General features: G+C 39.0%; 1 protein-coding gene across 1 annotated transcript in view; it reads left to right on the top strand.

Moving 5' to 3' along the window:
- The window catches only part of shank3a (SH3 and multiple ankyrin repeat domains 3a), a 304,312-nt gene that overhangs the window by 78,503 nt on the left and 211,202 nt on the right, over window positions 1-14,607 (top strand). Inside the window, exon 3 of the mRNA XM_038299956.1 lies at window positions 465-900. Coding sequence (XP_038155884.1) covers window positions 595-900 — 306 coding nt within the window. The 5' untranslated portion in view covers window positions 465-594. The remainder of the gene's footprint in view (window positions 1-464; window positions 901-14,607) is intronic.

Raw genomic sequence — 14,607 nt, 5'->3', positions numbered from 1 at the left:
GCATGAAGGCCAAATCCTGCACTGCATTGATTGAACAAACACACCCCACCTCCCTCCACCAACTCAAACACACTTGTGCTGCACTAATATCGCCACAGTGTTAGTCCGCTACAGCAATAGCAAGTGACAGCAGCAGCATTCATTTATAAACAGGGAGTAGCCTATTAACTTACACATAGTTTTTTCTTTCAAAACCTGTTTCATAGCAACAACACTTTAATGCACCTGCAGATTTCGGAAGGAAAAATGGTCAAATGAAATGTTATTAAGCTATTTTGCATTAATATACAATATAGTTGTTTATTACTTAGTGCATTAAAAGGTAGGATTCATTTGAACTTATTTTCTTTTGTGTTTCTTCCCTCTTCCATCTGTAATCCTCTGTTACCCCTACTCTTCTGCCCATTCCCATTCTACCTCCCTCCTTACATGCTTTACTCTCCCTCCCTCTTTTTCTTTCCCAGGCGAGTGATGCATACTGCAAACAGAGTGTGCGTGTAGTGTGAACAAGACCTGCTGGTGCATGTGTAACCCTGTGAGTAAGAGTGTGCGTAAGGAGAGAGAGAGACTGGGACTGAGACCCTAACACGGAGCATGCCTCTGCGTCCGGCAGCCGGCAAACATGAGCCACCCCGCTCTTCACGGCAGGACCAGCAGCAGCAACAGCACGCATCCACACACTCACACACGCACCCCTACACACACGCAGCCAACGGCAGCCAGGGGGGCAGCACTGACAGCAGCAGCTCCCGGGAAGAGGAGAGCGGCGTACCCGTTCCTGACGCTGTTCTGGCTTTCAGTCCCGGTGGAGAGCACAGCAACAGTGCAGGAGCACCCATGGAGGAGCCAACAGGCAACACTGTGGTCATCCGCATTGGAATCCCAGACCTACAACAGACGGTAGGAGCTTTCTCTGTTGCCACTGCTGGAGAGTGTAAAAGAGAGGGAAGGTGCCTCTCCCCCTTTCTCGCTGTCAAGCTGCTTTTAACCTGTGTTCTTTGCTTGGAGTGATGCTCATTATAATTATTAGCAGTATTATTAATGTCTGTATATCTGTCTTCATTCTGGTTTTACCTCTTTCTGTTTTCAGTATGCACACTTTGTGGATTTGCTTGATTGCTGGCTTATTTGGGCTCCACACCCCCTGCATTTTTAACTGGTCTCTCACTTATAAAGGTACCTCTATGTGAACAGGGCTTCAGTGGACTTTAACAATGAGCCTCTTAGGGTGAAAGTAAGAGAAGAGGAATGCACCAAGTAAAAAAGGATGATAATCTGAACAATCAAGAAAAAAAAAAAAAAGTCATAAATAAGAATTGTACAACTTTACTTAAAACCAGTCTCTGTGTTTTAGATAATATCTTTTTACATTTGGACCAAAATGCTCCCGGTGTAACAGCCTTCATTATCAAGCTGCATTTTTTTTTCTAAAGATCTAGGCTATAACTAAGTATTTTGCTTCTTCTAATGAAAAAAAGCACAACCATTAAACTGTGAGATTGGCGACTTCCTGCTGTTGTTTAATCTAGTCTAGAATTTGGTATGCTCTCCCCATCTCTTAACAAATTCAGCGTGACCAAAAGTCTCAGTCATCTTGTGATTGCTGCAGAATGTGCTGCAAAGGTGCTATCAATCAACATAGATGCCCAGATCATTCATTAATTTTCTTCCAGATTCATTTATATGAATTAAACAATGATTATACAATATGATACAGTTATTTCTTTTTTTTGTCTGGAAATTTAATTTGTTTACTTTAAATAATCAAAACTAATATTCTCCTTAAAAATGTAAAGGTTTGTAAATTAAATTGGACAAGATTTATATATGCAATTTTTTCCCCTTTGTTTTATTGCTTAATGTTTTGATTTTTAGAGTGCTAAATCAAGACATAAAATGAAACAGACACTAATCAGGCATGAGATTATGACCACTGAAAGGTGAACAAAATAATGATTATCTCTTCCTCACATCTTAGAACTTGTCATTAAGTGTGATAAATTATCATTTATAAACAATTAAAGTTTTTTTCCCCCTGATATCTTAATGGTAATCTCCAAATCTTTACTTCTGGGCTGCTCCCAGTCTGCTGTGGTTGTTTTCAATCAAAAGAGGGACAGGGTGAACCATTAGCTCCCATAAAGGGGAGTGATGGCAAGTACCCGATTCCACAACCTCCACTCTGGGTTCCTGAGCAAAACCCTTAACCCCACTCTGCTCCCCACACAATGGCAGCCCATTACTCCCCAATGGGATGGGTCAAATACAGAGAGTGAATTTCCCCATTGTGGGACAATAAATGGATTTACATTTTGACAGACTCAAGGATGGACAGTGTAGTCTAGTCTAGCACATGTAGCATTGTAGTTTGTATTGCTGAAGACATGATTATGGTTGTGCCACCAGATAACTGAGAACAACATCACAAGATAGAGTACATTGCAATATTTTGTGTGTGGGATTTCATAGTCTAGCCATCCCATAATGAAACATTTCTGCAATCCATGGTGCCATTAATGGACATGCTAACATTTGAACTGGGCCATTTAGAAATGGAAGATGGTTGAGCTGGTTTAAATAAATGGTTGTTGGTAACTATTACATGGGATCAGTGCTTAATCACCCATCAATTTCCTTCCACTTATCTTTGAATACATGAAAGAGTAGCAGGTCCAGGAGGAAACCTTGACATCCTTTTTTGTGCAGTGACACTATTCAGCAAATGGGATCCAAAGTTGTTTCAAGACCGGATGGGAAGTATAAGTTCTAGGTCTGCGCGTTGGTGTCCTTTCAGTGGCAGGCGCCCAAATATATTTGGCAGCATGTTGTATTATTGGAAGAAGACAAGCTGTTTGAGGCAATGTGATGCGTTTAGTGATGTTTTTCTCTTGAAAACATTTAGTCCTACTATGCATATGGATTTCAGTTTGACATCTAGCACCTGCCTGAACACTGTTGCACACCAAGTGCAACCTTTCATAAAACACAGTCTTTGGCTTCTTTTAATAGATAATCCACTCAACATAAAGCCAGAATGATGTCTTGGGTGCCCAGAATCTGAGCTGTCTTTTTTTTTTTCTATTCTTTTTACATGTTTATTTTATATAGTGCTTTACAATAAATTACAATACATTTAATCTCAAAACACTGTATTAGACAAAAGCTGAAATTTATATAGTAAAATACATAGTAACTATAGTCCAGTCATACAGGAAGATTCAGAGAGAATATCGTCAATTCCAATATAATAATTGGCTGGGACACAATGCTGTTGAGTTTTGTTTACTGTGGAAATTTGGAAAAGCCTTTCTATATAGACCAAGATCTTCAGCCTGGTCTTCTTATGCTACGTTCACACTGCAGGCCTTGATGCTCGATTCCGATTTTTTTGTGAAATAAATTTTTTTTCTGCGTTACCGTTCACATTTCCAAATATATGCAACTTGTGTGTGATCTCCTGTGTGAACTGCAGTCATACAACGCAAGTGTCCCGCATGCGCAGTAGAGGACACAATGACATCACAGGCCAGTGTGCTCTGTGTTTATGGAAGTAAACATGGATGGTAGTGCCGGAGCACATCTAGCAATCTTTCCCAACCATAAAAACACAATCTTTTCAAGATGGTTAAACATAAATACTGCTCTCCGCATCATCGTCTGCCATGGTTGTTGTTTTTCTTGCTGCTTCTTCATAGTAAGACCCAGAATAGGGAAGTTTGTCGGCTAATAATGGCGTTCAGATCGGATGAATGCGAACTGACCGTTCAGACACAGGTTGCATTTTAAAAGATCAGATTCGTATCGGATTCAGGACCACATAGCCAAGTGGCCTGAGTCGCATCGGAAAAATCTTGTCATGAACCTCATGAAAAGATCAGATACAGGTCGCATATGGCCCAAAAAATTGAATTTCGGTCACTTCAGGTCTCAGTGTGAAAGTAGCCTTAGATATGTCTCTGATTCCGCATATGTGAATCTTTTCCTTTTCAGCAACCTGCAAGCTGGGGGAAAGGGTAGTTGACAACCTTTTTTTCACTAAAGTCAGGTGTGTGGTGGTATGAGAACACTTAAAACATTCTAGGCAGTGGGCCCTGAGGACCAGGGTTGAAGATCTCTGATCGAAGGCAAACCAACTGATTGCATCAAGTGGTTGACTTTGAGCAACGTCTACTCCTTAAATGCATGCAGCAGCCATTGACAGCTGATTACATTGAATCTTTTTCCTTGTAGGAATCTCCCAGATTGAACATGCATTAATATTTGACCATCTGTGGAATGTTCTGAGGAAACAGGTGTTATCTATGGAGATCCTACATCACAACAAGGAGGTCTTAACAAGAATCCTGCCAACATCTTGGGGGTAAATACCATAGCAATGCAGTTGACAATGCACTATTTGACAAATCTGTCACTACTGGTCAAAAATCTTTGCCTAATGGGTGTATCTTGACCCTCTATATTTAGGTTGTTGTATATGGCAGTTTTTGCTTCCAGTGTGTGCTCAGGTAGCACAAAGAAGATTGCACCAAATGTTTTAATCTGTGAAGTTAATTTTTCTTTATCCATTTTATATTGTAGCCTCTCATCCTCTTATCAACATTTACATAAAATACATCCTACTCATTAATCTTGAATGTTGATCCTGCCTGTTTAGCATAATTTTACTATGAACAATTATTTGCTTTTGAGTTAAGCTCGGGTGCCCTTTTTATTGTTCCACTAGACCAGCTAGACAAAGTGTGAAAGACTGGTAATGTGTTTTGCTATTGTTTATTATCGCATTGTGGATTGCTGAAATGACCCATTGTATCTTAGTGAAGCGCCAGCTCTGCATGCCAGGAATAAAGAAAAGAAATAAAGCAGGGCAGTTGAAAAGACAGCAGACTATTCCCTAAAGGTACTGCAGAGGAGCCTTTGAGCAAAATTGTTTTAATTCTTACTTAAAACACATGCACACACACTACCGCTCAAGTCCTCACATAATAATCCTAATCTCATTCCCAGAGGATTTACCTTAAGGTTCTTACGTAATGCAAAGATGCTCAACAGTTCATTAGCCTTGCTCTCAAGTAGTGACATTCTACTCAGTAAATTGCTAAACTGGTGAGAACACATATGGTTTAGAGTGGTGATCGACAGGCAAACAGAGCAAGCGCCTGAAAATCTGTTGGATAAACATAGAGGCAGATGACAGATGGCTAGATTTGGAGACTTTGAAATTTTTATGCAGCAGTCAGAAGTGACTTCTGTATACAACAAGTGAAACGGGGATCACTCTAGGAGAGTCTGCCTGAGTAGGATTACATATCTCCTGCTGCGTTTTAAGTCTGGATCTAAAGAGTGAAGTATCATGCAAAGATCTCATTGGGAATCATTTTAGCATGCTTTGTGGTAAGGTTTGAAAACAGTCACCTTATCCTGAATGTGAATAGAACTAGGAATGTGATTGTATATTTCATGAGACATAAGAACAGATCAAACACTATTACCATCATGTCAGAACTTGAGGTAGTGGAGGAGTATTAATACATTGGTGTTTGCCTGGACAACATACTCTACTGAAGATGGAAATGTGAAGCTGTCTACAGGAAGATGAAAAGCAGACTGTACTTCTCAAGGGAGGCTTTAGGTCCCTCAGTGTTTTGAGCAAGGTGGTGCAACAATATGGCATCTTCTATGGGTCTTTTATGGAGAGTGTGGGGCCTTTGTTGGGGTAGCAGAAAGAAAACATTTGAAGCTCAAAAAGCTTATAAATAAGGCTGGTTCTGTTCTGGGAACTCCTTTAGAACCTCTGAAGACAATTTTTTTCAAGGAAGTCTTCATAAAATGAAGGAGATTATTTACTGCATGGAAAGTCTGATTTTTTTACCCACCTAAACTGTCATGAAACCACTGCTTTGCAGCAATCTGTGACCATTTTTGGCTGTGCAGCTTAATTTCTAAGCAGATAACAGAAACTATAGGAAGAAGGGAGAGGTGGGAAGGTCTGAACGACTCTTGTTAACCTACACATTCTCACTCCAATGTCATTAAATATGGAGGCTTGGTCAAAGCTTTATGCATGTCACATATCGACTCGACAAGGTTAACCTCCTTGTCATATTTTGATAGCCAGGGTAAATGACAGGTTGCCGACAATGTAACATGCATATGACCTGTGATGAATGTCTTTTCATTTGTGCCTACAAAGTTATTGTTGGTTGTTATGGCACCATCCATCTTCTATGGAGCTGTCTGTTGGAGCAGTGGCTTATCCGTAGCTGAGAGGAAGCGGCTGGACAAGCTCATCGGGAAGACCAGCTCTATGATTGGATGCCCCCTGGACTCAGTGCAGGAGGTGGGAAACAAAAGGACTCTAAGTAAAATAACATCTCGTTTGATGAGGTCTCCCACTCCATGCATGGAGCTGTTGCTTAACTGGAAAGCTCCTTCAATGACAGACTGCTGCACCCTAAATTCACCAGGGAGTGTTATCACAGATCCTTCCTCCCTGCAGCTGTAAGAACCTATAACCCTCACTGTTCCCAAAAACCTCAATAAGTTGTAACATTCATGCTGATCTCTGCACAGTTTCTGTCTTGGTCACTTAAATAACATGCTGTCATTTTTGCACGTTTCTGTTGTTGCTGTTATTTTTTCACATATCCATTACTGTAAATATGTCGACAGCATATATTGATTATTCTTCAGATGACTGCACAATATTTATATTTGTAAAAACATAGTAAAGTAAACTATTTTGTTTGTTTATTTTCTTAACTGTCACTTATTCTGTTATTTTTATACACTTATTTTAATGTCCACATTTGTGCAACCACTTTTCCTTTGATCTTTTGCTGCTGCTGTTACACCATAATTTCCCCATTGTCGGGCAACAAAGGAATTTCCATCCATCCATCCATCCATCCATCCATCCATCCATCCATCCATCCATCCATCCATCCATCCATCCATCCATCCATCCATCCATCCATCCATCCATCCATCCATCCATCCATCCATTATCTGACAATTGGGGTCACGGGGGGTGCTGGTGCCTATCTATAGCTGTCAATGGGCGAGAGACAGGGTACACCCTGGACAGGTCGCCAGTCCATCACAGGGCAACACAGAGACAAACAGGACATTTTTGGACTGTGGGAGTAAGCTGGAGTACCCGGAGAGAACCTACACATGCTCATGGAGAACATGCAGAAAGACCCCGGGCTGGCAATCGAACCCAGAACCTACTTGCTGCAAGGCACTGAGACACTGAGCAGTGGGTAGCACTGAATTTCCTTTCTATTCTATTCTATTCTATTCTATTCTATTCTATTCTATTCTATTCTATTCTATTCTATTCTATTAAGGGTGCACAGTAACTGTTGCACTAGTGTTTCTTGTGATTTAGTGGTTAGAGTTGGGGTAAGGGATGGGTGAGCGCCAGTTTTTTACTTCTCAGTTCATAGTTCATCCTCCCATTAAAAAATGCTGTGGCTTCATTTACACATTTCATTCTTTTCTATTACACTTGTACAGTTACAATCATGATATGACAAATACATACAGTAAAGTTTTCCTTTTAACTATCACTGTGTTTTAGCAAATTTCACATTGAGAGTCCTATATTAAGTATATTTATGACTTTTGAACCTTCCATTCTCAATTTCCTGAGAATAGACATGAAATTCTTTGTTATTTTGATTTACTTTTACCTGCACTATGTTCCCCTCCACAGTTGCATGTTATTTTGGCATCTTGCTGATATTTCTTTAGCTGTACATCTGCTGGTCCAAATAGTCTTTTGTTAACTGCATGTTTCGAATTCTTCTTTTGCCAGTTAAAGGAATAGTACACCCAAAACATGATTAGCCTTCATTTTCTACTCACCCCAATGCTGAACAACACTCTGGAGTACTTTTTGATATCTCAAATGCATCTGGAGATCTGGGAGGCTTCTTGCTGTCTGCTGACATTCAAATAATGGAGGTCTATGGCGCCCGAGGCAGAAAGGTCCATAAAAGTCCACAAAAAACGTGTCAATATTCCTCCATACTGCTCGTCCAATATATTCCAAGTGTCCTGAGTGGATAGCGTCCATAATTTACTCGAAACAAAGTCATTTAGAATGTTTTTAGAGCATAAACAGTAGTGTATAGGATTTCCTAAAAGCGCGTTCACGAGTCTACGGAAACCGCGGCAGACCAAACCAGATGAAAGTGCGCATTAAGCGTCTGCTCTGCCGATAATGCAAGCGTAGAAGAATAAATGTGCTGTTTACCTATGCAAAGAAAGAAACAACGAAAGAAAAATGTCTGAGGACTTCAGTGTTGAGGAAGAGCATGAGTTCTTTGCCGAGCTGAATGCGCACTTTCATCTAGTTTGGTCTGCCGCGGTTTCCGTAGGCTCGTGAACGCGCTTTTAGGAAATCCTATACACTACTGTTTATGCTCTAAAAACACTCAGGACACTTGGAATACATTGGACGAGCAGTATGGAGGAATATTGACACTTTTTTTGTGGACTTTTATGGACCTTTATGCCTCCGGCACCATAGACCTCCAATATTTGAATGTCAGCAGACAGCAAGAAGCCTCCCAGATCTCCAGATGCATTTGAGATATCAAAAAAGTACTCCAGAGTGTTGTTCAGCATGGGGGTGAGTAGAAAATGAAGGCTAATCATGTTTTGGGTGTACTATTCTTTTAATGTCTAATGTGATAGTGAATGAAATGCCAAATTATTTTACATTTTAAGACACATTATACATTATAAATAAAAAAGTAGAGTTACAATTGTGTTATTTGCATCAAAGCAGTTCAGATATAACAAAGACTTCTGGGGACTGCTTCATTTGCATTTGTATGGCTGACATAATTTTTTCTTTCGTTTCTAAAATACCTGTGTTCAGCCACTTCTCTGAGGTTCTGCTTCAATTTTATGTGCCAATCACTGCAGATAATCCGGCTTTTCATGCAGTGATTTCACATGAGTATCCTTTTCATTAAAGCGTTCATCTGTTTGACGTACCACTACAGGAAATCCTTCCTGTCTAAATCCTCAACTTATTGAAGAAATATAAGTAAAAACAGCATCTGTTTTCAGTTTGGGTTTTTTAAAAAAGCATTTCTGAATTGTCAAAAACTAAACTGAAAGAATGAAATATTCATATAGAGTTGATACAACAAACAAAACAGCAAAATCCACTAACTCAGTGGTCTGTTTTTGAACAGTAATAACCATCCTGCTTTAGCAAGCACTGTAAATTTGTAATCATTACTAAATGTGTTATCGATGAGCCGGCATTGCCAAAGCTCCTTTGTAAATCTTTCAGTCTTATGCTATTGTTTATACTTTCAAGTTTGACAAATTTAGGAAGTTATGAATGTAATATACGCTCAGTCAATAATGAAATAAAAAGTTAAATCCAGAGCAAAGAGGGGAAGAAGGTGCTGCTAAGCTGACAGTCCTTGAATTAATATATATCCTGTATATATAAAACTGTTTGTTCAATGATTAATATCTCATTTAAATTAATAAAGAAATGACTAAGTTTGGTTTAAGAGAAAATATTGCAGTGAAGAGGTGAAAAAACCTGTATGATTTGCTACTGATATCATTTCCAAAGGCAGTGTTGTTCAAAATTAAGATTTAGCTCTCTTTGTTAAGAGGTAGTGATTAATCATATTCCACCATGCAACAGTGTAGAGAAGGTTCAAAATGTGGAGTGGAGGTGGATGGGTACAAGTAAAGTTTTACCATTAAAAGGAAATTTCAACATTTTATAAAATATAAAGTCCAGGTGGGGAATCCAAAATAACTCCTTACAAAAACAAAACAAACATGTTAACATGCTAGTGTGAGTACCAGGGTGTCCTGACTAACTAACTAACTAACTCACAGATATTTTAGTTGGATAATTTACTGAACAAGGAGCAGGTGGGTGATAAAAGAAAAGCCTGTAACTGAAGAAGAGCTGGGGAAATGGTAAAAATGGATGATACAACACATAAGGAACAAGAGAGAAGAACATGAATAGCAAAATAAAGTTGAACAAAAACCAAAGTCGCAAAGATTGTCAATATCCTATATCATAAAAACACTTTCCATGATTGAAGCGGGTTGCAATACTGCTAATGGGTGCTTTTCTTCTCTCTCTACAACACAGGAAGACTGAATGAGTAGTCCATCCCAAATTTCTCTCTTACCTTCTTTAGTCTGTATTCTCTTTTCTTCTTCTTCAATGGCCTTTAATGGTGACTTTTAAAGTACTATTCATTCACAACTTTTAGTTTTCTGACAGAAAGAGTTGAAAGTACTACATCTAGGACATTTTGTCAGGCTTTTATCAGGAATAGTTGGTGAGGACATTTAATAACACATGTGGAAAAAATTGTTGGAAAGCCTTGTTCAATTAAGATTTTAATCCAGTTTGCATTTTTTCTCACTAAATTGGCACTATGATTTTTTTTTTTACATCTATAGAGTGATTTTTCGACTGATGATTGTTCACCTTTTGTGTAAAGTCTTCACATAGGCTTCTTTAAATTATCTTTTATACAGTTTTCCTGATTTTGAGTTGAGTGTTAAATAGGTAAATCTGACTTTTCACTAAAGACCATAGAACCTTCAGAAATTGATTTACCTATGCATTGCTGCATCAGTCATTTGTGGGAATCTTTTTGGAAAGCCTCTCATACTATTATTATTTCTAACATGCTTCATATGGGCAACAGGATTCAAGTTGTGGCTAGCATACTTTAACAGCATCTGTTTTAGAGCATCCGAACACGAGAACGAAAAGACAAGGGAAATAGAACGCCATGAATTTTGTCTTCCACAAGTTTTTCCTTTTCCAATTTCATTCACCGTCAAACTTTCAAACACAATAAAACACAGGTCTTTATTTCACGACTTTTACTGTAACCCCACCAGCAAAGTATCAAGTCTCATATATTCTCCTTTTTATTTCTCTATTCTATTGTCTTAGTAGGTTTACAGCAACTATTCTACAGCAAATAGAGTGAGACAATGAATAACACACAGAACACTTAGCCAGGTCCTCTTAAATTTATTGCACCATTATCCCATCTCTCTTGCACTGCTTGTCATTTGTTGGTACACTAATACAAAGTGGTTCGCTGGACTGCCTTTAGTATGTTGTAATGTCACTATAAAAATGCTTATGTGTTCATGTGCAACACTGTGTAACTTTAAGTCAGTGGGACATTAGAGCTGTAACTTCCAGGTTTAGAATTCCTGAAAGCATCTGGCTGCACCACACTGCCACAAACTTTATCAGTCTCCCTCCGTATTTTGGATTAGCAGACCACTTTGGAGCAGCAGATGTACAATCATGGAGTTACTTTTAATGACACGGCAACACTCACACCTCTAGATTAAATCCTACACCAGAAAAACAAAACAAAATTCTGTCTGATGTCTAACAAGCGTCATGGCTTTAAACCATACCACACATTCTGTGCAGATCCGACTGTCTCAAGTTTTTAAGATGGGCAGCCTGCACTATGCATCAGTACACCCCAAGTGCTGCATATTGACCTGAAAGATTGTTAAATATACCTTAACTTAAGTTAATACTTGTGTCAAAGTAATACTGAGTTAAGAGATGATTCCCAGGAGTAACAATTGCAATCGCTAGTTTGCAAAATTCCTTTATTGGACTGAAATATGTTTGGATAAAAATAAAGTATCTTGAATGCCAATTAAATAATTTAAGGATTTAGTCCATTTACTTGGACCAGGTGTTATTCAGAAAAGTAGCTCTCTGACATGTGCAGAGTTGCAATTTTCCTGAAAAAGTGACAGCAGACTTTACTTTTGCTTGAATAAAAAGGTAAATTTGTTCTGACTGATCTAAGCACTCAAAATGGACCAGTGCCAGAGTCTGAGAGCGATAGAGGTGTTATTGCTCTCCACAACTAAGCTACAGGCTAGAGATGCACCAGTCTTTTACCTGGATCAGATATCGCCTTTATCTCACACATACACACTCAGGTCAATTTGCTTCAACCCAAATAAGAAAATTGGAACAAGTGTCTGGATGATACTGATTGGATTATGGATCTACATTCTTACTCTGATTGTCCGTTTAAATTGAATATACTTTGTATGTTTTGAGTGCTTGCATAATTGATAAAGTCTCACTCCCAATTTGTCACATATTGACATTTGTTCAATTCCCCTGCGGGTAAGATACTGATGTGACAGGGATACCCCTCTTGTCAGCAACTGACTCGCGGGGTTCACTACAGGCTGTAGCAGGAACTTCCGAAAATTCTTCCATGAACTGTGATGTAAAATTTTACCACTAACCCATCACTTACCCAAACCCTAACCCCTAAACCTAAAGAAACAGTAGAATGCATTTTGCTTTACACTTCTAAAGCTATCAAAGTAATTTTGTAGGCTAAACTTCAAATTTTTTTTTTGTCACGGGTCATGTGAAACACTGTCCACACCCTGTCATTTACACATGCCCTTGAGTCGGGCGTTCCTGCAGTACAATAAAGTGCGAAATTTAGAATAAATAGGTTTTATTAGAACAGTCTGGAGAAAGATCATGCCAGAAATGTAATATACAAGTAAGCAAAGTGTATTACTGTTACCCCATATCAGTGTTTACCGTTCAAATGGTAATTTCATACTTGTAACTATAGCTTATATATCAAATTCCATGTGTTCACATCTTTCTTGTCTTCTATGGATATTTTCATCTTACATTTGGATTCTGGTCTTAGAGGAATCTGGAAATATATTCAGACAATAATACAAGCCCAGTAACACCAACCCTTTTTCAAAATATGGGATCTTAGTTGTTTTTCCAGAAAATAATCTTATATTAACATTACAATGTACCTGTGTACGGCCTGAAAATACACAGACCCAGTTGTGTCTTGTATTTTCATGTTGATTTTAAACTGTAAAACAAATAATTCAAAATTATACAAAAGAATTAATTGGTCCAATTGATTTACATTTTATGAAGAATTTTATTTCATACACTGTATACATTCATTTGTGCACTGGGGTTATGCAAGCAGTACACAATTGCTTAAGCCTGCAGCTTAGAGGGAACACTGCTTGCTGGGCTTCATATTAGTTGCAGTTTGTGATGTATTCTTCTTATTAACAAGTCTTTATTTGTTTACCACATTTAGGGACCATTTTGGTTTGCAATTATGTGCTTAGCTCAAATAATATGTCGGGTCAGGACAAGCATGAAGCTGCAGAAGGGCTTAGTGTATTTGCTATGACAACACCTAAAACCATTGCTGGTAAACATCACTATCTGTTCATAGCTCTGCTTGAATAGTTCTTCCCAGTGGCGGCCGGCCCATAGGGGGCGCTGGGGCACCGCCCTCCCTGATAAGAAGAGAGAAACGTAAAATATATTTTTAGAAATTAACTCATAAATGTCAGTTTTACTCTCTAGACTGTGTACATATAAGCAAAACAAATTATATAAACTACATTTCCCTATCTACTGTCATTAATTTGTGGATTTCCACAGACAGACTCCTACCGTCTCTGTTCTGGGGGCGCTGATCAGACAGCCCCACATTTGCAGAGAATCTGTCAATCATGTACTATTGCTAGGTGAATTTAATGGCCAATCAGCGTCTCGGAACTTTATGGTATTGGGGCGCTGAAAATACTGCGCTTTAACAGGCTTCTGAACCCAAGCGCAGGTGCAGACAGTTAGAGGGAAGATGGCGAATGTAACGACCGAGATGCAGCTTCCACCAAATTCGGTGAGATCCTTATTTATCTACCCGTTTGCCAGAAGAATATCCCTGTTGTAGGATATGAACATTTCATGTCATGGTTATTGTGACTGTGACGAATCCACCTCGTCGCTTAAAACAACCTCTCTAACTTTGCGCGCCACACACACATTCCTGTTATACTGTGTTTGTGAGGACCAATTCACTCGCGCTGAGACCAGTAGCTCCATGAACTTAAAACACACAAGCTGTTCCTGGTTATCTGCTGGCATATTGAGGGTGCACACTTAATATTTCAGTGGGGTTAGCCGTGTGTGTGTGTGGGTGTGTGTGTGTGTGTGTGTGTGTGTGTGTGTGTGTGTGTGTGTGTGTGTGTGTGGGTATGTACGTGTTTATGCTACGGGGACTTGTCATCTTCAGTCTGGCTGCGTCTTTGCTGGGTTCAAACCCAGTTTGGTGTAATTGAATAAGTAAATGAATCTGTGTAAAAGAATTAAGTTGTAAAAATTATTTGTTTTTGTACATCAATTGTTTGTGGAGGTAATATATGGACAAAACTGATTAATGAGAAGAAATCAGAAATAAGAGAGCCTGAGGTGAGGGGCTTAAACTATTTAATGAGGGCTGTGGGAAGAAAAGCGGCAGTTTTTGTTTTCTGTTTCTTTGTTACATTGCTGGTAACTGGAGGGAGGCTGAGGCCCAGAGGATCTTGTACATGTTTAGTTTCTTTTGCACCCTGTTTTGAGTTTTTGAGCTCAATAAATCACCAACACCGGTAACCCGACTGAGACTGGATTCTTGGAGGCCAAAGAACCCCGTCACAGTGACCCAAATCATCACTGTTACTGTTATTATATAGTAAATTAAATCATTACTGTTA

Source organism: Cyprinodon tularosa, unplaced genomic scaffold (assembly GCF_016077235.1).
Source record: "Cyprinodon tularosa strain WSP-4 unplaced genomic scaffold, ASM1607723v1 ctg44, whole genome shotgun sequence".
Classification (NCBI taxonomy): domain Eukaryota; kingdom Metazoa; phylum Chordata; class Actinopteri; order Cyprinodontiformes; family Cyprinodontidae; genus Cyprinodon; species Cyprinodon tularosa.
The sequence above is the reverse complement of the archived record's forward strand: the minus strand, read 5'-3'. Positions and strand labels throughout refer to the sequence as shown.